The sequence below is a fragment of the Spermophilus citellus genome, assembly GCF_964194105.1.
Source record: "Spermophilus citellus genome assembly, chromosome: 4".
In the NCBI taxonomy this organism is placed as follows: Eukaryota; Metazoa; Chordata; class Mammalia; order Rodentia; family Sciuridae; genus Spermophilus; species Spermophilus citellus.
Window position 1 is genome coordinate 38813677 of NC_138185.1, and position 26585 is coordinate 38840261.

General features: G+C 33.3%; 1 protein-coding gene across 2 annotated transcripts in view; it reads right to left on the reverse strand.

Moving 5' to 3' along the window:
- The window catches only part of TASP1 (taspase 1), a 301213-nt gene that overhangs the window by 131405 nt on the left and 143223 nt on the right, over positions 1-26585 (reverse strand). For both annotated transcript variants that reach the window (XM_081289122.1, XM_081289123.1), the window contains one exon: positions 1838-1948. In XM_081289122.1, coding sequence (XP_081145248.1) covers positions 1838-1948 — 111 coding nt within the window. The remainder of the gene's footprint in view (positions 1-1837; positions 1949-26585) is intronic.

Consider the following 26585-nt stretch of genomic DNA (forward strand, 5'->3'; position numbering starts at 1 on the left):
AACTTGGTGATCAAACCACATCTTCTCCAATGTCCTTCCATGGACACTCTCTCAACCCTATGTTACCAAAAAGAGTTTCCTTATAACTTATTGTTACTCTTTATCACAATAAATAATTTTTATGTTAAACGTCACCTTCTTAATCTACTGGATGGTTCCTGTCTCCTGATTAGACCATGAATGTCACATTCACCTCATCTCAAAATCTAAGTCCGTCACTATTTCCATTTTCTGCACCAATGTGTTCCTTAAAAATCACCATATATTTTCTATTCCTGGACCATTTCCAACCACTAGTATCTCTTGTTTACATAGAAGATTTTGGGCAACCTTAGATCTACTCTATAAACCCTTCTTTAAAACACCATTTAATTTGTCAACTCAAGAACACATACAGTTTCTTTCATTTCTATCAGACTGAAGATGAACTCCTTCCCCAAAATGTTACGGGCCTTCATGATCTGGTCTCCCCTGACCTCATGTGTCTAATCCAGCCCTGCTCTTAGCCTCTGGTCAAAATAATGTAGTATCCCTCCCTCACCAGGCCTAATCCCATTGCTGTGTGTCTGTGTTCATGTTCATTTCCCCTTTTTGCCCACTTATCCCAAGGGCCTCTGGACCCAGTTTTAAAAGCTTCTAGTCAGGGTGGGTCCACATCTGTGGCACACAGCTATAATCCCAGAAATTTGGGAAGCTGAAGCAAGAGGATTGCAAGTTCAAGTTCAGCCTCAGCAACTTAGTGATATCTTGACTCAAAAATAACAAATAAGAAGCACTGGGGATGCAGCTCAGTGGCAAAGCACACCTGGTTTCAATCCCCAATAAAATAAAAATGAGTAAAATAAAATAAAAATGAATAAAAGTCTCTACAAGTCCTTTGAGGGTAATTCTTCCTATATTTTTGTCTGTTATGTCCTTATCACATAATTAACATCTTATTATATCTGTTTTAGTTTCCTACACCCTCCAGGCTTAACCCTATGACACATTCTCACTAATTAACGTGTTCACAATGTACTTCTCTGACTTATTTTTAATTATGCCTTATATTTCTTATGCAACTCTCACAGGTCTTGCATAGTATTAAGCTCAATGTTCAATGATGGGAAAATCAGACTAAGTTAAATGGTTTAATTCAAAGTAACAGTTACATAGAGGGCCATGACTAAGCTATGTAAAACTTTTCTACAGATTAGAAAAAGGCACCCCTTCCTCCAGACAGATGCAGTTTCACACCCAGTTACATGTCATGGCAAATGGTGTCCAGGGAGAATTTCATTTCAACCCCATGAAACTGTACATAGAAGTGCTGGATGCATGAATATAACACTGATTTTAAGAAGAGTCAACTGTATTACAAAAACCTTTAAAAGTGATTATCTCTTACATTTCCTTTGGAATTTTATTCTACCATATATTATTCTAATCCAGGACAATGTCTTATAGGTTGAGCATTAAATTAGCTACACAGAAGATTTCATGCTGTAGTAGCTATTGTGGTAGAATTTCTATTCATGGCCAATATTAACTCAAGATCTAATTATTCGAGGCCCTGAAGCTAAGTCTAGAGATATAAATGGGATACCTGATTCATGATGCTTAAATCTTAGAGAAATGTTCCACATTTAGAAGGATGTCATTTTCTTTTCTTTTTTTAATTAGTGGATTTTAATTATAAGAATAACGGGTTTCATTGTGGCATATTTGTTCATGCACAGAACATATTCTGAACATATCTTTCCCCTTCCCGTTACCCTCCCCTTCCCACTCTGCCGGATCCCCTTTCTCTTCTCTAAGAGTCTCCTAGAAGAATATCATTTCTTAACATTATACTTACTGATAAACTTGTTTTGCATAGTCTCCAACAGAGCTTGGTGAGCATCTTCAGCTTGTAAAGCGTGTGAACATTCTCTAGCCAGTATGGTGCGCACAAGATGCTCTCCACATCCTAGAAGTCCAAGGAAACCAACAACAGTTGAAGAAAAGTAGCACTGAACACCCTGCTTGTCTCACTAGCATTAAAACAACCTTGTACACCACTTAAGAAGTAGTCACATTGTAGAACAACTCAGTGAGGGATGAAATGATGTCTATGAGGAGCCTGGTAATTTCAGTAATGAGAACCAGAAGAAATTAAAGAAACACATGATTGTCTAATCTCAAAAGAAAATAAAGGAAAACTCTTTTCATAGCAATAATTTGCATAATACAGGAACACAGATTCTCCATCTAGAAATTTCCTAGAGTTTTGTCTCATTCCCACTCTTGGGTGACTAAAATGATCCATATATATATATATATATATATATATATATATATATATATATATATATATTTTTTTTTTTTAAGATAGAGTGAGAGAGAGAGAGGGAGAGAGAGAGAGAGAGAATTTTTTTTAATATTTATTTTTTAGTTTTTGGCGGACACAACATCTTTGTTTGTATGTGGTGCTGAGGATCGAACCCGGGCCGCACGCATGCCAGGCGAGCGCGCTACCACTTGAGCCACATCCCCAGCCCCCATTTTATATTTATTTGTTTGCATTCAGTTGGCCTTTGTCTCATAGTCAGTAAATGGTCACTATGGCCATCAGTCATTTTCCCTCTAATACCCCACTTGCCAGGGTGTAAAGGGAGAGATGTAGGCAGCCAGGGGCAGTCTGAATCCCACCCCCACCTACTTTTTACTACAATGCCATCACACATCAATAGCAATAGAGTGGATGCAATAAAAGAGCACTTTTATATCTTTCTTACAGTGATTTACATAGCTTTCTGGGATTCTCTCTGTAGTTCTAAAGAAAAAAGTACATTTTAACCCTGAGATGAACTTGGACCATTCAGACACTTAAGTAAGGGCAGGTATAGGGATGAGGGTGTTGCTGCCTAGAATTCCAGTACAATTTCTACCTGTTAAAATAGAAACTACCTTAACATAAAGACAAAAGAATTTATAGATTATGAGTTATAATTAAAGATTTATGAAAAAAGAGCCTTTCTTGCTCCTAAAAATACAAATTTTTAAAAGTTTACTTTGAAAAATATTGGGGGAACAAGACTTTAAAAGAAATATTGAATGCCACTTGAAAGACTTCTTACATACAAAATTTCACTAATTAAAGTATCAGTATTCTCTGACCCAAACAAGAGCAATAGATGCATAAGATCTTTACAAAGTTTTCTTTCTTTTAAAGTGTTTTTCCATTAAAAATGATTCCTGTCCAAAGTATTGTTAGTGTATTAGAAAATCAAGTCCTCCACTATTCACCTAACAAAGGCAACAAATGATCTAAGCATCTAAGAAGACTATAAGAGAAACATGTCTCAGATCTATCCTTTAAAAAAAATCACAGCAAAAGATAAGAGTATTTCCAAGATCCACTCAGATTCCCAAACAGGACCAGAGACAATATAGTATTTATCCAAGTCACTGATCTTCACATATGTACCCCCCCCACACACATACATACACACACAAATGTGAGAGAGTGTTCTTAGCAATCAAAAAGAAATGTGAACTAAGATTATTAAATAAAACAACCTATTTTTTTAAATGGCTAAAAATTCTTAATTTCATATATTTAAACAAACACAAACTGATATGATACTAGTACTGTCTTTAGATAGCATGTATTGTGATGGACTTTAGGCACCAACAACAGTTTTCCACAAGAAATATTATCTGTAATTGTTAAGCCTTTCATTTCAGAAATTTTCTTTATATATATATATATCCTCCCCTTCTCTTCCTTTATCTCCTTCCCTATATATACATGCCCATATACAGACACACGTGTGTATATTATGCATATACACCACATACACTCATTACCAAAAATACCAACAGTTCATAAAAGTGCAAAGGTTTTTTTTAATCACCTAAAGATCTAAATATTTCTTTGTGTATATCTACACTTAGATGAAGATCTAATATGTAATTTAATACATAACTTTATGGCAAGAATTATAGCAATTGATATTTTGTTAATTTTTAGAATATTATTTATATAAACAAGAAAAATATGACAATAAAGCTAATAGGAAAAAAACATGTTTGACACTTACTACATAGAGACATATGTGAAGCTCATGAAACTCCACAAATTTTGAACAGTGAAATGTTATACTTTAAGACAATAATAACTGTTAGGAAATTGGCATACTACACGTTAAATGAATGTTCAGAAGGTTATGTACACATGCTTCAAGTCAAACAGCTAAACTACATGAAGTTAACATTACATAAAACTACACAATGTATGTCAGGGAGACATTTTTCCCCTGTTGGTACATAGGAATATATAGGGTTTTCCAATGATTAACTTTTACTAATAAACTCTTAAAATTATGACTTACGTTCTCTGAAATATATTACTTTTAACGTAACAGCCAAGACACCAAAACCTTATTCTCCTACAGATTTCAAGCAAAAAAAATTTGACTTCTGTGGTTTTACCCACAAAATTCCAAAGTTTGTTAAAATATGTTAACACAGAATTGAAATGTGACTGAAAGGCAAAAAATCTCATTCTTTATTCACAGATATTAGAAATATTTTATTACATCCTCTTTTTGTCTTTATTTATATAGGATGAAGTATGTTTATATTCTTACATACTAGCAGGAAACATGGATTATACATGTAACAAAGATCTGAAAACAAATCTAGAGAAAAAGTGATGAAAACCAAGTTCTGAAAGCACTTAGAAAAGTACACACTTGTTTGAATGACAAACTAATGAATTGAAACAGACAGCAAATTCATAATTTGTGTTTTTAAAAGCCTTAGTTATCTTTGGAGGATGCTATAGAACCAACTGACCATTCTGAAAATTGTTAAATTAAAGAAAATAATCAAGCACTTCTATGTCCTTCCTATAGGAACTACACAGCCAGGTAACCAAAGAGTTTATGAAAGAAAATTTCCTCTACAGAAATATCCCAGGTAATATATGAAGCATAAATCAACAGAATAAGTATTTGTAACCTGTAATGTAATAATTGATATAGACAACAAATATTAATGATTGCTAATATTATAAAAGGATACAACCTGGCTTCATGGATCTACACAATTGAACCTATATAGTCTTGTCAACTACAAAAATGATTACAGTTGAATCTGAACAAGTCTCTAAAATGAAGTACTAAAGAAATAAAGAATAAACTCCCGCAGTTAACATCATATTTAATTATTTGTTTCTCCCTAATATCAAAAACAAGGTAATGCTCCCTGCTTTATCTCTTCAACAATATACTAGAGATTGGAGCCACTGTAGTAAGCCAAGAAAAATAAATAAAAGGCATAAAGATTAGAAAGGAAGAAATAAAACGATTCCTATTTGCAGATGATATAATTGTTTATGTAGAAAATCCTAGGAGTTCTATAGAATAACTACTAGAGGTATTTCTCCACATTCTTCATATCTGGATAGTAGTCTATGACAAAGATTGGCTATGGACACCAGTCTGGTACTTGCCAGTCCCCAAAATGTGTGTCTAACCTTCATTTCTTCCCCTATTCATTCATTCAACAATCCGTTATTGAGCTCCAACTCTATACTAGGCCCAAAGTAGTTCGCAGGCATGCTCCTACATATTGTTAGACCTCCCCAAAGATATCAGACCTGTTTGGCTACTGAGTACTCACACAACTCTTAATTCTGGCCAGCCCAGATGCTAGTTCCCTGATTCAGGGATTCAGATGAAAACCCTGAACTCAGCAAGAACCCTAGACATTATTATCACAGAACTCTAAGAAACATTCTCTACAGCCAAGACACTTCCTCTTAATTGCAACTCAGCCCAGTTTCATAGCTCGCTCTCTTCCAATGTGCTTCCTGTTGTTAAAAATGCCGTTATATCCCATATCATTGTTTGTGGGGATCCATAACCTTTCATAGCCCACACTGAAGATGAACTTTCAATAAAATATTGCAACACTCTCCAACACACTGTCCAAAACACATACACACACACCCAATATGAGAGAATGAGCATATGAAAAAAAAGGATTATTATACCCATAATTGCAAATAACAGCAAACTACTCTGTAAAGGGCTAAATAGTAAATATTTAACTTTTTTCAGTTATATGTGATCTATGTTTGTCAAATCTTCTCTCTGTCCCCTTCTCTTTGTAACAAATCTTTTAAAATTTAAAAATCAATCCTAGCTCATGGGTCATTCGTGGATAGAGGAGGGGGGTAATTAAAGGTAAAAGGGAGGGTAGACACAAAGTATGTTAAACATGTATTAAATTGTCACAAAACCCATTATTTTGTACAATCAATATGTAATAACAATTACAACTTAAAAATGAAAAGCATCAGTGCCCTGTGCCAGATTTGGCCCATAGATCATAGTTTCCCTATAATTAAATAATCTGCATTGCAATTTTTTTAAAAAAAGAAGAAGAAGCATGATCATAATTTTAAAAACAAAGCCTCAAAACAGGTAAGGGCATAGGAGGTGTCTAGATTTTTCAAGACATCTAATAGATCTCCTCAAATTTAAAAATACATAGATTGTTTAAAACTCAATGCATGTACCAAGCATTAAATTAGATGGAGCTCAAGAAAAGAACTAGAAGATAGTTCTATGAAAGAAATGCTAAGAAGCAGTTTGGAATGATAAAAGGAAAATAAGTAGTTAAGAGCCCTTAAGTACAAAATGAGAATGTCTAATGTATTAATAGTTATTTTTAAAGAGAGAAGAAAATAAATGGAGAAGGGGACACTAACACTTAAGAGGTAATGAATAAGAATTTTCCAGAATTTATCAGTAAACCCTTAAACTGAAGATCCACACAGAATTCCAAAGGAGACAAATAAAAACAAATACATTCTTAGATGTATCCTAGTGAAGCTCTAGACCAAAGATAACAAGAAAAATATTAAAAACTAATCATAAAGAAAAGAAATCTCCAAAGAAGTGCAAAAAAAATTTAGTGAAACTGATAACTCAGTATCTCCAAGCAACAAAAGAAGCCAAAAGACCAAAATCTTAAAGATACAAAGGCAAAAAACAAACAGAAAAAAAAAGTGTCAACCTGGAATCAGTTAAACAACATTCTAGAATGAAGGTGACTATAGATAGTTTCAGACTAATAAAGAAAAACTAATTTTTTAGAGATTTTAGCTACTGGCTCACTTTTATTCCACCTAATACTACTCCTTGTCATAACTCCTGCTTATTTTAATATTCATTTAGATGATTTTCCCAATACTTTGTTTTATAGGTTCTCTGATGTCTTCTCAAATTAGCCACACTACCTCATAAATTCACTTCCAAAACAATGTCATTGACAGTAACATTAATTCCTTGTAATCTCAAATGCAATCATTCTACTGCTCCTCTCTATCATTATTACCCTTTTTAGCAATCAAACCCTGACATTGCCTCCACCTCACCAAAAACTGTAGTTCAGTATATTCTACTGCTTTCTAACTACTCCTTGCCCTACTTTGATCCTCACCTCTGTTCTTATCCAGCTAAAATTCCACGTTTCTTCAATTTACATCTATTCCTCTACTCCTGAAAGGTTCCATATTCCCAAATTTCATCAAACCTGTCTGGCCAGCAGTGGTGCACACCTGTAATCCCAGAGGCTCAGGAAGCTAAGGCAGGAGGGTCATGAGTTCAAAGCCAGCTTCAGTGAAAGCGAGACACTAAGCAACTCAGTGAGATCCTGTCTCTAAATAAAATACAAAATAGGGCTTGGGATGTGGCTCAGTAGTTGAGTGCCCAGGCAAAAGAGTATCAATCAGAATATCTATACTCAGTAGCAAAAACAAACAACTTCAAAACCTCAATGACTTAACATAACAAAAATATAAATATTCTGATTAATGCTATAGGTCACACATGGGTCACCTGACAGATTTGCTCCACATACGTACTCAGAAACAAATCTAGGGAGACTAAAGTTCCAACATCTTGTAAATGCACTACTTGGATTATATACTTCTCCAAGAGAACAAGGGACCCCCAGGGCTATTTTGATAATTTAGCCTGGAAGTGACACATTTTATTTCTAATCTAGGCCTAAGCAAAAATAGCGCTATATGTACTGAGGCAACTGCAAAGGAGCAGTGAAATATTTGAGGGAGTACATGGATATTTAGGGAACATTAAATTAATGTCTGCCATATCTGTCCAAATCCAAATCTCCATGCCCGTACTTGCATAGCTAAACAGCACAACAGCCATCCTGTGATCAAGTGATAGTACACATAAATCTAAAGGATTCCCCTGTGAGGAAGGCAGGACAAAACCACACAGACATAGGGACTAGACCAAATTGCTGGGTAGCCTCAATCTTTTTCCAGGTATCTTGCTACATGACATTGTGTTTTTGTTTGTTTTGTTTTGTATGTGGTGCTGAGGATCGAAGCCATTGCCTCACATGTGCTAGGCCAGTGATCTACCACTGAGCCACAACCCCAGCCCCATGACATTGGTTTTAATTTAAAAATCCCATTGGTTTTGCCACTCTAACTGAATTCTTTTTAAGGCCACATGTATTCTTATAGCGCATAATACAAGATTACCATTTAATCATTTTTTAAGTATACAGTTCAGTGGCATTTAATAAATTCACATCTTTAGGAAACCATCTTCTCACTGTGCCCATTGAACACTAATTTCTCATTTCTCTCTTCCTCATTTGTGGCAGCCACCATTCTTTCTGTCTTTACGAATTTGACTACTTTACGTAGGTCCCTCAGATAAAATAAATTATACAGTATTTTTCCTTTTGTAACTTCCTTAATTCACTTGGCACAATGTTTTCAAAGCTCATCTATGCTCTAGAATCTATCCAAATTTCCTGACTTTTTTAGGCTAAAAAAATATTCCATTATATGTATGTATCACATATTCTTTATCCATTCATCCTTCAGTGAACATTTGGGGCCAAATGCGTTCTAAATCTATTTCACTAGCTTTTTGCTAGTGAAACAATATGTCTCAGAAAACTTTATACTAAAGGAAGGTTCTTTCTAGCTACTTCATTTTAGCTACTTCATCCAGCTCAAATATGCAACTTTGTGTTGAGTAAAATATAATTTTTATAAGCTTATGTAGGTAGATGTACTTAACATAAATACACGAAATAGATCATGTATTCATAGCAATAAATGAAAAAGATCATTTGGTCTGAGAACATTTAATTTTACTGAGGTTTTTTGGGGAGGTAAGGGAGTACTCAAGATACATTTTAATTGCTTATGACAACACAATTTATTTTTAATTTGTTTGAATGAAAGAGAATAATTTGGTTAAAATAAATACTTTAGGTTGTCTGAAAAAGGGAGTCTTACATATTTAAGAGAGTTTTTTATCCATCTAAAGAATGACTGCTTCTCTAAGGCATGTGATACCACTTCAGGGAGGCCATCTTTAGAACATCTGTTTGTGGGTTTGTTTTAGAATCTAGAAAAAAAAAAAAAAGTCAGCAACACCCTAAAGAAACCCTAAAAGTTAAAAGAATATCTTTATTCTTCTCATCTAGATGTTTCCAAAAATGTCATCATTTTTCTAGTGAATACATGGGCTTACATTACAAAAAGCTTTTGAATATTCAATAAAGAAGAAATCTGAAATACCTGAGTCAAGCAGCAGGGTTCTATTTAGAAGATAGCTTAGGCATTGTTTGAATTTCACTGAGTGACTTTGGGACTCTTTACTTAACATCCCAGCTATAAAATGGAGTTAGGGGTATCAACTACCTCATAGGGTTGTCATGAAACAATGCAAATAAAGCATTTAGCATGGGACTGGTTACATAGTAAGTACCAAATAAATATTATAAAGAGGATAATGGCTACCTAATGATAATTATTTTCTATTATTTTCCTTTCTTTCCTCATCATAATCTCTGTATTTTCCTTTTATTAGCACAAGGTGATTCCCAACTAGCCTAAAAATCATTCCTGAGATCTTAGAACAGAATTGATAAGGAGTTTATTCCTTGACTGTAATTTTGAAGGCCTTGCTACAAAGCAAACAAAGCTTTTATGTGAAGGTCAAAAGGACTACCTGGATAAACCTCCCATTACCAAAATGAAATGAATAATATGATAAAGATTTCTTTTAGTCTAGCAACAAAAATTGTTAACTGAGGTTATTCAGGGATTATGGATACATGATTTTTGCTTGTAGTTTATTCCTAACAGGTTTAATGCCCAACTTTAATAAGACACTCTTGCATTCACAATATTTTCTCTTAAGGCAAAACAGGAAGGGGTGAGGCAGGATGTGCATAATGGTGTGGTCCCATGTACTTTATTTGTATCTGGAGGGCATGAGTTTGTGACAGTGACTGTGAACCGATGCCAAAGGGCTTTCCCTCATCTGACTTTCACTGGGAATTGGTCTTTCTACTTCAGGGCTAATGACAAAATCTTTAAATTAAGACATTTAAATATAGGTAATGGAGTAGCATAGTAAAATCATACTGTCAAGTCATGTATAGGTCTAAAAGGTAAAAATAACTGAAAAGCTTTTGAATAAAGATAGAGCAACAAAAATTAGCAACTTTTGGCTAACATTTATCCTCATTAATCATTTTCAGTCATTTTTATCTTTATTTCATGTCATGATAATATCAGTGGTGGTATCAGTCACACTATTACAAAATAAAAAATAAAAGTTCCTATTGTGTCAAGATTTTAATTTAGTGTTAAAATGGTTAAGAAGTATGATATAATTCCTCCACAGGACCTCAAAATGAGATTAGGATTTTAAAGAATAACTCATAATCTCACAGATCTTTCTCCTCTTTGGCAGACTTTATTTCTTCCACAAACCACTCTAACTTTAATTCTGATTCAAAGAGCCCCAAAGGGGGAAAAAAGTGAAATTGCATTCATAGAAGAGATACATCCATAGTTCCAGGTGGCTGCACACAAGAGCTCAGGATCAGCAGCAACAAAAGCCCACATTCAGTAAGTACTACTGGCACACCACACATCTCCAAGGATCACTGATGATTTTGAAGTAATTGTGTCATCTTATAAACGCTGCCATTCACTCTCACTGTGGCTAGTGGGCATCTGAAAACTCTTTCAACACATCCCCTGTTAGAAGTCCATTGGGACAGATAAGTAATGAAGAAAGACCTTTCCAAATTTAAAAGGAAACATTTGGTACTTCAGTTTCCAGTATTGCAACATCTCCTTTTCAACAAAGGAATTTATTACACAGTACGTCACCTTTTCCCTGTCGGAGGATTTACTGCCAATTTTGGAGTTGGGTTACTTCTGGTTTTCAAGCCTGTCTTGTGAAATTAAAGAGAGGGCTGCCTTAAAAGTGATAGAACACACATGATTTCAGTCTTCACAGTGTCCCCATGGTTATCAAACCTGGAACCTATTACATACAAGAGGAAAACATAAAGAGTTTTATAAAGAGATGGAGTTAAGTGGTAAAGATGTCTAATCCAGTCAAGTCCAAAGGTTAGAGCTCACCAACACACATTTAGTGTTTCTCAAATACATATTCAGTTCTTTCTAAACCATGATTATCATCACACTTTAGTTATTTACAGTAACATAATAAAAACAACTCAGGCTTTTTCATTTTTTTCCTTTGAGAAATAATAACCAAAACAAAACCAATTTCATAATTGACACCTAGAGGTATCATCTCTTAAAAACTAGGATGTGATTAATATATTCTTCAGAATTTCATGATTAGTTATAATATAAAAATATATTAGAATAGTTACAATTTAACACAAAAATATCTGAATCACAGGGCTGGGCATATAGCATATATATTATATATTTGATGTTAATTGGCTTATATCATTATTGCCAATTTTATAGAGAGGATAAAACCAAACGACAAAAGTTTTCATTGTCTAAACAAGTATCCAGAGAAATGAGCAAATTTTCAGTTTTGTAAATGCAATATTTTTGTAAATGCAATATTCAAAGAAGCTAAAACATAACAAAAAAATTTTTTCAACAAAACTAAGTTGTGAAAACCCTTCATCCAATCCTTCATGTCAGAGAAAGTCTGGGTTCAAACCACACAGTACTTCCCTCCTCCTAAATCTTGAGCCACTCCTTCTTTCCCTTGCCCCTCTTTCTCAACATTGGAATTTAGCCAACATTCATTTTGAGAGCCAATACAAATAATGAAAGGGTACTGCTTTCTGTTTAGTTATCTAAATTACAATATTGTAATTAGAGCATCAGGGACAAATAGACAAAGGTAGATAAAAAAAATCAGAGACAACCTTCCCCAGTAGACATGTATTCTTATGGTTCCCCTAAATTTCTATCACATATTCTTATGGTTCCCCTAAATTTCTATCACTTCTATCTCATTTTATTATAATTATTAATGCATATTAATTATACAAATCAATCAGTTTCACTGTGACTTTTCCATATAAGCATTAATCATGCTTAGATCATATCTATCCTTCCTTCCACCCTCTCTTGCCCACTCTTCTCTCTCCCTTAATCCAATTTCTTCCCTTTCCCTGATAAAGTTTTCACATTTGAGAGAAAAAGTGATATTTGTATTTCACTTAACATCATGACCTCAAATTCTTTCATTTTCCTGCAAATTAAAAAAAATCATTTTTCTTTATGGCTGACTAACACTCTATTGTGGAGTATATAAATCATATTTTCTTTATTCATCTTTTGACAGGAAGATAGAATGATTCTATATCCTAACTATTATGAATAGTCCTACAATAAACAAAGGTATGTAGGTTATCTCTATTTTATGCTGACTTATTCCCTTCCAAGATATACCCAGCAGTGGGAAGCTGGATCACATGGTAGTTCTAGTTTTAGATTTTAATGGAACCTCTACACTGTTCTCTGTACTAGCTATACTAATTTACATTGTCACAAACCATGTATAAGGGTTCATTTTCCTCCACATACTTTCTAAAATTTGGTATTTTTAAAATTTTTATAATAGCCATTCTGATTGGGATAAGACAGAATCTTAGACAGAATCTTAATGTAGTTTTAATTTACATTTTCCTAATGGCTAAGGAATTGAGCATTTTCATATATTCTTCTGAGATGTGTCTCAGAAGATGGAAATTACATTGATTCTGTAGATCCATTTCAGTAGTTTGGCCATTTTAACAATATTGATTCTTCAAAAACAATTTATAATTATTTACAATTTCTTTTATTTTTCTTCTTGTTTTGTTTTCTTTTGAGGCTACTGCAAAAGGGACTGCTGTCCTAATTTCTTTCTCAGGAATTTAATTATCAGTGTATAAAAAGGCCACTGATTTTTTGTTGTTGTTGTTGCTGCTTTTTCCCCACATTTTTTATTGGTGCATTATAGTGGTACATAATGATAGGATTTGTTGTTACATATTTACACATGCACATAATATAACAATATAATTTGGCCAATATCATTCTCTAGCACTTCCTCATGCCTTCCTAGCCTCTCATCCCTTTGTCCCTTTCCTCTACTGATCTCCCTTTGATTTTCATGAGGTGCCCGCTACTCCATGCATCAGCATACACACCTTTCTTTTCCTTTTTCCTCTCTAGTTTCCTTCCACATATGAGAAAAAAACATAAACATACAACTCTTGACTTTCCGAGTTTGACTTAAGGCTAGTGATTTTTATATGTTGGTTTTGCATCCTGCTACCTTGCTTAATTTGTAAGTTCTAAGTCTCTATGTGAACTCATGTGTTCTAAGTATAGAATTATATCATCTGCAAACAAGAATGATTTGACTTCCTCCTTTTATCACTTTTTGTTTTCCTTCTCTTGCCTAATTGCTCCGGTTAAAATTTCAAATTACTACATTAAATAAAAGTGAAGAAAGTGGACATCCTTGACTTGTTCCTGATTTTAGAGGAAATGCTTTCATTCTTCCCCATTAGTGTGATGATGGCTATAGATTTGTCATATGCAGCCCTTTTATGTTGAGGTATGATTTCCCTATACCTAATTTATTTAGGCTTAATGAGGTTTAATTAACTCCGGAAGAAAGAAATTATGACAGCAGTCCCTTTTGCATCCTTGGAATAAAATCAACTTGATCAAACTGTGTGAGGTTTAAAAAATACTATTAAATTTAATTTGCAAGTATTTTATTGAGGATTTCTGTATCCATTTTCACCAAGGACATTGGTCTACAGATTTTTGCTGTATTCTTATCAGGTTTTGGTCGCAAAGTAATACTATCTTTGTAGAATGAGTCTGAAAAAAAAGTCTTTCCATTTTTATTTTATGGAATAGTTTGAGAAGCATTAATGAGTTTTTCTTTAAAAGTCTGGTAAAATTCAGCAGTAAATTTCTCCAGTCTGGGGCTTTTATTTGTTGGTATAATTTCTTTTTTTTTTAAGAGAGAGAGAGAGAGAGAGAGAGAGAGAGAGAGAGAGAATTTTAATATTAATTTTTTTAGTTTTCAGTGGACACAACATCTTTGTTTGTATGTGGTGCTGAGGATCCAACCCAGGCCGCACGCATGACAGGCGAGAGCGCTACCGCTTGAGCCACATCCCCAGCCCCGGTATAATTTCTATTACTACTTCAATCTCATTCCTTGTTATGCCTTATTTAGGTTTTTAATATCCTCTTCATTCAATTTGACTTTCAAATATATTGATGTAAAGATTTTCAAAATATTCTTAATAATTCAATGAATTTATTTAAAAGGTGTTTATTATAATATCCCTTTTTTCATCTTTAATTTTATCCACTTAGATTTTCCCTTCCTTTAGTTTAGCTAAGGGTTTGTCAATTTAGTTTATCTTTTTAAAGAACTAACTATATGTTCATTGATCCTTTTATTGTTCTATTAGTCTCTATTTTCTTTTATTCTGCTCTAATCCTTATTATTAATTTCCTTTTCCTGATTTGGGTTTTAATTTATTTCTTTATTTTTTTTAAGTTCTTGAGATGCATCATTAGATTTTTTTATTCCCCCCCCCCATAGGGACTTTTAGCTATAAACTTCACTGAGTACTACTTTCACTATATCCCACAAGTTCTGGTATGTTGTTTCCATTATCATTTAATTCTAGAAATTTTTAAATTTCCTTTTTTATTTCTTCAATGGCTCATTTATCATTTCAGATCCTATTGTTCAATCTGAACATGATTGCATAATTTCTGCAATTATTCTTGTTGTAATTCCATTATAATATGGTATCATGCATGGAAGTATAATTCCATTATAATATGGTATCATGCATGGAGTTTTTTAAGGCTTGCTTTATGACCTACTATATAATCTATTTTGGAGAAAGTTCCATGTGCTAATGAAAAGAATGTATAATATGCAGCTATTGAATGGCATATACAATAGATATCTATTAAGTCCATTAACTATAGTTTAATTTAACACTGAGATTTCTGTATTGACTTTTTTTTTTTGGTCTGGATTTTCTATCTATTGGTGAGAATTGGGGTAATTAATAAATACCTATCTCTTTATGTCCAGTAGTGCTTTTTTTATATAATTGGGTGATTCAATGTGCAGTGCATACATATTTAAAGATGAATTGTTCCCTTGACTCTTCTGATACATTTTAGCTTAAAGTATGACCTGTCAGACATGAATACAGCTAGTCTGCTACGATTTCACATTTCCATCCCATCACTTTAAGTCTGTGCTTGTCTTTGTTACTTATGTAAGTATCTTCAAGGCAGAATAGTGTTAGGTCTTGTTTTTCAATCCAGTCAGTCAGTCTATGTCGAATAGAAACCATTTAAATTCAGGGTTATTATTGAAAAATATGTACTTGTTCCTTCTATTTTGTTGTTTTTTCTTTCTGGTGTTTTGATTATTCTATGTTCATTTCTTCCTTCCTTGTTCATCTTAGAGGTTTGATGGTTTAATATATCAGTAATGTTTGATTCTTTCCTAATTCTCATTTGCTTACCTACTATTTTACAGAGATTTGTTCTTTTCCATGCTCTCATAATTGTCTTTATATTTTTTTTTTCTTTTCTAGGTGCAGGATTCCTTAAAGTATCTTCTGTAATGTTGATTTAGCAGTCATGAATTCCCTTCATTTATACTTATCTTGGATGTTCTTTATTTCTTCTTTGATTCTGAAGGATAACTTTGCTGGGTATAGTAATCTAAATTGGCAACCATTGTCTCTCAGGACTTGAAATATTAAAACATATCCTTTGCCCTCCAGACTTTACAGTTGCTGTTGAAAAATATGCTGTTATCCTAATGGGTTTGACTTAACTATGACTTGATAGTTCTCTTGGGAAACTTTTTTTTAAGCTATAGATGGACACAATATCTTTATTTTGTTTATTTATTCTTATGTGATGTTGAGGATTGAACCCAGTGCCTAACATGTATGAGGCAAGCACTGTGCCACTGAGCTACAACCACAGCTCCTCTCTTGGGTAACTTTTAAGAGTCTCTCTTTGTTCTGTGCTTTGGGCAGGTTAACTTTACTATGTCATGAAGAAGTTATTTTCTCTTCATGTCTATTTGAGATCTGAAATGCCTCCAGTACCTGGATGTCAGAATCTTTCCCAAGATTTGAGACATTTTCAGCTATTATTTCAGTGAATAGACTTTCTATGACTTTAATTTATTGTTCTCTTCTCTCTTCTGTCCCAATTATATGTATGTTTGGTCTTTTAATGCTATCCCATATATCTTATATGTTCTGTTCATTCTTATTTTTTAACTACTGTTAGAATGTGATAATTCATCTACTTTATCTTCAAGTCCTTATATTCTTTCTTTCTTCCACTGGTTGAGTCTACTGGTAAGATTTTCTACAGAATTTTTTTTAATCTCCCCTATTCTTTAAGTTGAAGTATCCAGCAAGGCTCTAGCATAGCTGGGTCATAAGTGGAATAAGATGAAATTTCTCTTAGTTGGGCTGGGAGTATAGCTCAGTAGCAGAGCATCCACTCAATATGCTCAAAATGTTGGACCTCAGAGAGGGAATAAAACAAACTACAGAGACAGCAACAAATAATACAAGTAATACTGTTTGTAATGTTCAGTTGGTGATCTTGCCAATCTTCTAACTAGATTCCTGTACCTTTAAAGAGGAACCACAGACAAGGAGAACCAGCTATATATGAGTCACTTAGGATCTCTGTGCCTCAGTTTCCTCATTTAAAAATTAAATGTTTTTTTCTTAATTAGTTTTAAACTCCGCACAACATAAAATATTTATGACTGGAAGTACTTTACAACTTCAATAATTTTCTGATAAGAGTTTACATAAAGGGTCACAGTGGGTAGACTACTTATGAGAAAACTCTTTTTTTAAATTTTTTAATCAGTGAAACAGGATATTTAGATTGAACTATAGAGAACTCAAATTTTTATTATTATGTTTTTATTTTATTTGAGCTTTTCTTCAACGTTTTATAACATATGTGTTTTTGTTTCTCATTTTTTTATTAGAGCTTTATAGTTACACATAATAGTTGGGTTCATCCTGACAAACATACATACATGGGAATCAATTTCAGTTCATGACTCATCCTTTTTCCTTTCTCCTTTTCCCCTTCCGCTTTTCCCTTACATCCTTCCTCCCTTTTCCCATTCTCCTTCCACTACTGTACTAGACTTCTTTTTTACTCATCTATTAATTTGTGTTGGACTGGCTCTTTATATAATCTTACCCTTTCCTCCCACTTTCCATTATTTTACTGTAGCTTCCACATATGAGAGAAAACATCTGACCATTGAGAGAACTCAGTTTTTTAAGGAGAAAGAAAAAAGGTCATTGCTCTTGGCTTCAGTATTAATTGATCAAATATTATATAATGAGGCTTTCACATTCCATTAGGCTTTACAATTAACTTGTAAATAAGGTACTATCATCTCTAGTCGATAAATAAGAAAAGTGAGTTTTGAAAACTAATATTCTAAGATTCATGTTTTGTGACTCCAAGAAATATGGATGTTCCACAGTAGTCAGCTACTGTGTCATCAAGTAAATAAAGGAGAAACAAATGAAGAAAAGCCCAAAGCCTTGAAAATCTGAGTCCATGGTCAATATTAATAATTATCTATAGGTAAGTAGTTCAACAGATCTGTTCCTTAAATCTCTTTAAAACTATAGATAGTCCCAAATTTTGACCACAAAGTTCTAGAAAGAGTAAGTCACCAAATATATCCCAAAGGAGTAATGTTAAAACTGAGATTTCATTTAAATTCAAAGCCACAGTGTGCATTTCATCTGCCAAAATGCCAAGATCCAATTATAAACATCTACAAGTATGTACATATAATGTAGAATAAATATTTCATAATATATATTGATCATACACATTGTATAAAGTCCACAAGCAGAAGAAATATAAGACCCATACTATGCCATTAATTTAACCTATAACTACTAAGCCAATCATATAGTATATATTCAATTAATAATTTTCTTAATGACTTAAAATTTAGAAGTGATTTATGGCAGTAATTTGAATGGCCAGAGGCTCCTTAAAAACTAAATAAGGAAGTTCAATTTAATGTTGCTTCTCAATAATTTCCTCTGTAGAAAGGAGCAGCAATACAAATCATTTTATTATGTTTAAAGCTGTATTTATAGTTTTAAAACAACATTGAGTATTTAGAGGCCACATAAAGTACAATGGAAAAACGTCTTAAATATGCTCACTACTTTATTCCTTTCTCTATTCAATATAGCATCTAAGCTGGTTTTGAAGGTGTAAAAAGACACAACTATTCAGAGAGAGGAAAGGAAAATGGTAAAAATACCAACATAGAATTATCCAAAACTTGTCTTTGCACCAACTGGTAAAACAAACATATGAGAAGATATGACAAAGAAAAGCAAAATTTAGGTAGGACACCTAAAATAAGTTATATAGCAAAAGGCAAATAGACAATATAAAATTTAGCACTCTATAAAGTTTGTAGTTGACACTATCATTAAGAAGCAATTCTAGTAAATGAATAAAATACATGTATTACTTTTAAGATTTATGCTGGCCTATAAATTTATTAACAATTTTATTTAAAATTATCTAAAATTGTGCTTCCTAATCTCTCCCAGATTGTGAGAAAACAGTATATCTTTGCCTACAATTTTCCATAAAGACTAAGGAAATTTACAAGATGCCCCCATGGAAATCCATGTACAAATTCCACAGGATCCACAAACCCCAATTAAGAACCCATGAGGCTATAATTTTATGTAAAAATCTATGGTATTAAACCACTAGGGTAAGTTTTCATTTTGATTTTCAATTTAAAAAAAAAAACAGATTGGTGCAGCCAATATGGAAAGCAGTATGGAGATTTCTTGGAAAATTGGGAATGGAACCAGTATTTGATCCAGCTATCCCTCTCCTCAGTCTATACCCAAAGGACTTAAAAACAGCATACTACAGGGACATAGCCACATCAATGTTTGTAGCAGCACAATTCACAATAGCTAAACTGTGGAACCAACCTAGATGCCATTCAATAGATGAATGTATTAAAAAATGTGGCATATATACACAATGGAATATTACTCAGCAATAAAAGAGAATAAAATCATGGCACTTGCAGGTAAATGGATGGAGTTAGAGAAGATAATGCTAAGTGAAGTTAGCCAATCCCAAAAAACCAAATGCTGAACGTTTTCTTTGATATAAGGAGGCTGATTCATAGTGGGATGATAGGGAGAGGGAGCATGGGAAGAATAGATGAACTCTAGATAGGGCAGAGGGATTGGAGGGTAAGGGAGGGGGCAAGGGGTTATTAATGATGATGGAATGTGATGATCATTATTATCCAAGTACAGGTATGAAGACACAAATTGGTGTGAATATATTATGTATACAACCAGGGATATGAAAAATTGTGCTCTATATGTGTAATAAGAATTGTAATGCATTCCACTGTCATATATAAATAAAAAATAAATAAACTAAAATTAAAATAAAAAGGGCTGAGGATAGTGGGGGCGGGGAGGGAAGAATGAAGAAACTTTGGATTGTGCAGAGGGGAGTGAGGGGAGGGGTGAGGCTGTGGGGATGGGAAGGATGGTAGAATGAGACAGACATTATTACCATATATACATATATGATTATACTACTGGTATGACTCAGCACCATGTATAGCTAAAGGAAAGAGAAGTTATGCTCCATTTGTATACAATATGTCAAAGTGCATTCTACTGTCATGTATAACTAATTATAATTTTAAAAATAAATAAATTTTTAAAAGGAAAAAAATACTACGACCATGAGCTCTGTGTAACACAGGCAACGGCGACACTATCATAATCTAGATACTAATGTAAAAATTCTAAAATTAGAATATCATATTAAAATCAGACTATTTTCCTGTTGAAGAGAAAGAAGGATCCTCAGAGAAATAACTAGTTTAGGTTCTAGCTAAAGAAGTCTCTGAGAGGAGTCTAGAGCATACTGTCCTGCTTTTAAAAAAGGAAACCATCAAAGATAGCCATGTCAAAAGCCACATGAGTCAACATAAAGGGGTTTCATTAATAACAGAGGGGACAAATTCACCAGTCAAAAGAATAATGGCTCCAGATTACTGGATATACCTTTCAAACTCCCAAAAATAATACCTGGAATTTCTACTTCTACTCAGGATAAAGAAATAAACAAGAGTTTGTCACTACCACCATAACGAGCAATACAGAAAAGTTACAAAAGCACAGTTAAAAATAAATAAATAAAAATTAAAAATTAAAAACCTAAAAGACATAGGATACTAATGAAATAAAACTTGATGAATATAATTCCTAAAAGGCAGGAAACTTTCCTATGAGAAAAGAGGTCTATTGCCCCCTTTTTCCCCCATAAGAAGCAGTGAGAAAAAAAGATACGCATTAGATGAGGATAATGAGAAACTAGTTGAACATGAACAAACTTTAAGTTACCATGTGTCATCTAACATGGTAAATTGGAATCAAGAGAAGCCCCACTCACTAAGTAAGTCTAAATCCATTCACCAACTCTTTCCAAAAGACCTCCACCATGAGTTCCAAAAACATGGAGCACAGCAGAAAAGGTGATAGAACAATTATCTCCAGGATATATAAAGAACTCAAAAAGCTAAACACCAAAAACCCCAAATAATCTAATCAATAAATGGGCAAAGGAAATGAGCAGACATTTCAGAGAAGAAATACAATTGGTCAATAAATATATGAAAAAATGTTCAACATCTCTAGCAATTAGAGAAATGCAAATCAAAACTAAGATTTCATCTCATTCCACTCAGAATGGCAATTATCAAGAATACAAGCAATAATAAATGTTAACAAGGATGTAGGGGGAAAGGTACACTCATACATTGCAAGTAGGATGCAAATTAGTACAACCATTATGGAAAGTGGGTATGGAGATTCCTCAGAAAACTAGGAATGTAATCACCATTTGACCCAGCTATCCCACTCCTTGGTTTATACACAAAGGATTTAAAATCATCATACTATAGTAACACAGCCACATCAATGTTTATAGCAGCTCAACTCACAATAGCTAAAATATGGAACCAACATAGGTGCCCTTCAACAGACAAATGGATAAAGAAACACACACACACACACACACACACACACACACACACACTGGAATATTACTCAGCCTTAAAGAAAAATGAAATTATGGCATTTGCTAATAAATGGATGGAGCTGGAGAATATCATGCTAAGCGAAATAGCCAATCCCCCCAAAATCAAAGGCTGGTTGTTTTCTCTCTATGTGAATGCTAATTCACATTGGGGGAGGCTAGAGAAGAACAGAGTTACTTTAGATTAGGTAAATGGGAGTAAAGAGAGGGGCAGCAGCATGGGGGTAAAAATAATCATAGAATGAGTCAGACATTATTAGCCTATGTACATATATGACTGCATGACTGGTATGATTCTACATCATATACAACCAGAAGAATGAGAAATTATGCTCCATTTATGTATAATATGTCAGAGTACATTCTACTGTAATGTATAACTCATTAGAACAAATTAAAAAACTGAAAAAAATATTGAGAGAAGGAGAAAGGGGAGAAATTCCTTTTAAAAATAATTGATGGGCCGGGGTTGTGGCTCAGTGGTAGAGTGCTTGCCTAGTATGCCTGAGGCACTGAGTCCAATCCCTGTAACCACATAAAAATAAACAAATAAAATAAAGATATTATGTCCATCTTAAACAAACAAACAAAAATAAAATGGATACATTTTTAAAAATTAATAACTGATAACTATATATTATGTATGAGCATTAAAATCCATGCCCAGAACAAGAGTGGAAGGAAATAATAGATTTATACTGTTAAAAGGTTCCTGTATTATTCATAAATATTGTAATCAATAGAGTAACTACAGAAAACACAATGGACAGAATAATAGAAAACTATTATTAAAGGAGAAAAACTAAAAAAATTAGTCAATTATACCAAAGGATAATAGGAAAAGAAGAAAGTAAAGAGGAACAAATAGAAAATAAAAAGCAAGATGGCAGATTTAGTCCTATCTTATCAATACTTACATTAAACATAAACGAACCTCCATTTAAAGGCAAAGGTTTTCAATCTGGACTAATTTTTTAAATGGGGATCCCAACTGTGATTTGTTTATAAGAAACATACTTTAATATAAAGTAAAGATAGGCTGGATGGAAAATTATACACCAGATGAATACCAAGCATAGGAAAGCTTTTGTTGCCTCCATTAATGTTAAACAAATTAGATATCAAAACAAAGACTCATCTAAAAATTTTATAATTTATTTAATAATGATAAAAATGACAATTTAGAGATAACAATCCTAAATATGTATACACCTAATAAACAGAGCATTTAAATACGTGGGAAGATAAAAATGGACATGATGGGTACAAACATATAAAATATTTGAAAATTCAAAATTTGATAATTTCACAAATTTACAAATAAACAGCAAAAAAATGTAAATACATAAAATACTACTTAATTGAATATCTTGGGACTGCCTTGTATCATCTCATTATTTTGAAAATTAATATAAAAATAAAAAGAATTAAACATCTTTCCTATCTTTCCTATAAGAACTATACCTCTGTATATATCACATTAATGATAAGTGAACTATATCACATTGATGATAAATGAAAGGTCTTTTTTTTAGAAGAATTATAGTTAATAAGCTCAGAAGACAATTCAGAATTCTGAGAATTACTATCCAATGTTATCCAATGGTATCCAATGGAATATTATACAAAAATTAAAATAAATGTATTAGCCAGGTTTGGTGGCTCATGCCTATAATCCCAGAAATGTAGGAGGTTGAGGCAGGATGATCAAAAGTTCAAAGCCAGTCTCAGCAACTTAGCAAGGCCCTAAGTACCTTAGCGAGACCCTGTCTCAAAATAAAAAATAGAAGGGCTGGCATTGTGGCTCAGTGGTTAAGCACCCTTTGGTTCAATCCCTGGTACTAACAAAATAATATAAAATAAAAATAGAAGAAAATAACATAAATGTACTAGTATGCCCAAACAATTATATTTACAAAACACTATGGAAATATAATAGTAAAAGAAGCAAGACAGAGAACCACATATCATATGATACCATGCTACTACAAGTAAAAAAAAACCATAAAATCAAACAATATATTATTTAGGGATACATACATATGTGATTAAACTTTTTATAAAAGAACAAGGTAGTAATACACAAATTTCAGAATAGTGACTGTGGAAAGACAAGGATTGTAACTTGATAGAAGAAGATAAAACAGTATTACTAATCAGAGTCATAAGCAACATGGTAGTATAGAAACTTTCCACTGTCATCCCTCTATAGAATCAAAAATTTTGACAACTATCTATGAATGACAATACCTTTATGAGAATCCAGAACTCCAAGTGTTCAACAGACATTTCATACCTATAGATACATCACAAAAGTCTCAGGGCAGACACATTCAAGAGATGAGGAATGATTTTAGTTAACCCTCATCACCCCTCCCCCAAGGTCGCAGACATCAATGCCAAGAGAGATACCCTGGCTAACTATTTATGCTACAGTAGGAAGTAAGTGTGTAGTAGTAAGTACCTGGGTCCCCCAGCCAAGAGAGATACTACCCAAGAATCTGATTTCTTTGTTATCTCACTTAGAATACAAAGTAATCAGCATGGTTGAGTAGTTAGAGGAGGAGGGAAGAAGAAAAGAGAGGTTATAGATGCTATTAACCACTCTATAACTTCTTCATGAAGCCTACACTCAAACTTCTTGGGATGCCTCAACTTTAAAACACCCCCAAATGCTTTATAAATTTTACTACCTACTAGGCCAACTTCCCAAGCATGCCTTCACAGATAACAAAAACAAGCATTGCATAAAAACAGATGGCTCAACTCTGAGGGATCAAGACAGGCATACAATCTTGAGAATTACTATTCACCCAAAAAATGGGATCATGAGTCATGGATCTAAGGTCTAAGAGAGAGACTCAGAATTCCTATCTGACCTGAATGATAAAGATGTTTCTCTAAAGATTAAGAAATATGAAAATTCTTTGACAAGAATTCAAAATAATAATGTTTTCAGAAACTAAGCAAGCTGCAAAAGAATATATAGACACAAAGGACAAAATGAGAAACTCAGACCAGGCCTGGCAGTGCACGCCTATTATCCCAGAGGCTCAGGCAGGAAGATTTTAGTTCAAAGTCAGCCTCAGCAACTTAGTGAGGCCCTAAGTAACTCAGTAAGATCTGATGGCAAATATAGACAGTAATATAGTAGAGAAATTCAATGTCTCACTCTCAACAATGGATAGATAGATCATCAAGACAGAAAGTCAATAAGGAAATATTGGACTTTTAAACTATACTTTTGACCAAATTGACCTAACAGATACATATAGAACATTGCATCCAACAACAGAAAAATACACATACTTCTTAGATACACACAGAACATTCTACAGTAAGATCATATGCTAGGTTACAAACAAGTGTTAAAAATTTAAGAAGACTGAAATCACATCAAACATTTTTCTAACCATAACTATGTGAAACTAGAAATCAATAAAGGGAAGAAAAAATGAAAACTTGCAAATCAATGGAAATTAAACAACATGCTTCTGAGCAAGCAACAAGTCCAAAAATCTGAACTTAAAGGAAAATTTGAAAATATGATGCTGCAGGTGCAGTGGCACATGCCTGTAATCTCATTTACTTTGGAGGTTGAAGCAGGAAGATCACAAGTTCAAGGCCAGTTTGGGCAATTTAACAAGGCCCTGTCCCAAAATAAATTTGAAAAAGATCAGGGGATGTAGCTCAGTAGAAGAGCACTTGCCTAGCATGTATGAGGCCCTAGGTTCAAGTTCCAGTATGTATGTATAAGTGTCTATGTATATGTTTGTGTGTGTGTGTGTGTGTGTGTGTGTGTCATGATGCCAAACACACCCACACATACACACAAATATCAAAACACATGAGATGCGGGGAAAGCAGTTCTAAGGGGGAAGTTTACAGTAATAAATATCTACATGAAAGAAAGAAAGATCTCAAACAACCTAGCTTTATACCTTAAGGAAGTAGAAATAAAAAAGAAAAAAAAACTAAGCCCAATATTAGTAGAAAGAAGGAAATAATATAGATGACAACAGAAATAAATGAAATTGAAATGAGAAAAACAATAGAGTAGGTAAATGAACTTATGAGTTATGTTTTGAAAAGATATACAAAATTGACAAATTATATATCAGAAATGAAAGAAGAGATATTATAACTGAATATAAAGGATCATAACACTATGAATAACTATAAACCAGAAAATTGAATAACACAGAAGAAAGTAATGGATTTCAAGAAACATAAAACCTAATGGACTGGGGCTGGAGATGTGGCTCAAGCGGTAGCGCGCTCGCCTGGCATGTGTGCGGCCCAGGTTCGATCCTCAGCACCACATACCAACAAAGATGTTGTGTCCGCCGAGAACTAAAATAAATAAATAAATAAATATTTTAAAATTCTCTCTCTCTCTCTCTCTCTCTCTCTCTCTCTTCCCCCCCCCCTCTTAAAAAAAAATAAAACCTAATGGGACTGAATCATAAGGAAATAGAAAATCTCAAAAGACCAATAATAAATAAGATAAAATGAGTAATCAAAAAGTCTTCCATGCAAGAAAGCCCAGGACCTAGTGATTTTATTAATTCTACCAAACATTTCTTTAAATTTTTTAAATTCTAAATCTCAAAATCTTATGAAAAACTGAAGAGAAGGGAATATTTCTAAACTAATTTTACAAGGCATTGCCCTCATACAAAAATCAGATAAGGACATTACAAGAAAAGAAAAATAAAGGCCATATCTCTGATGAACATGAATACAAAAATTCTCATCAAAATACTAACAAATAAAATTCAATAGAAAATTAAAAGAATCATTCACCATGATGTCATGAAGTGGTATTTATCCCTGGAATGCCAGGATGGTTTATACAAAATTTAAATCTATAAATGTGAGTCACACATTAACATAATGAATGACAAAAACAATAAGATCATATCAGTGATGTAAAAGAATTTACCAAAATTCAACATCCTTTCATGATAAAATCTCTCAACAAATTAGGTATAGAAGGAATGTACCTCAACACAGTAATGGCCATTTGTGACAG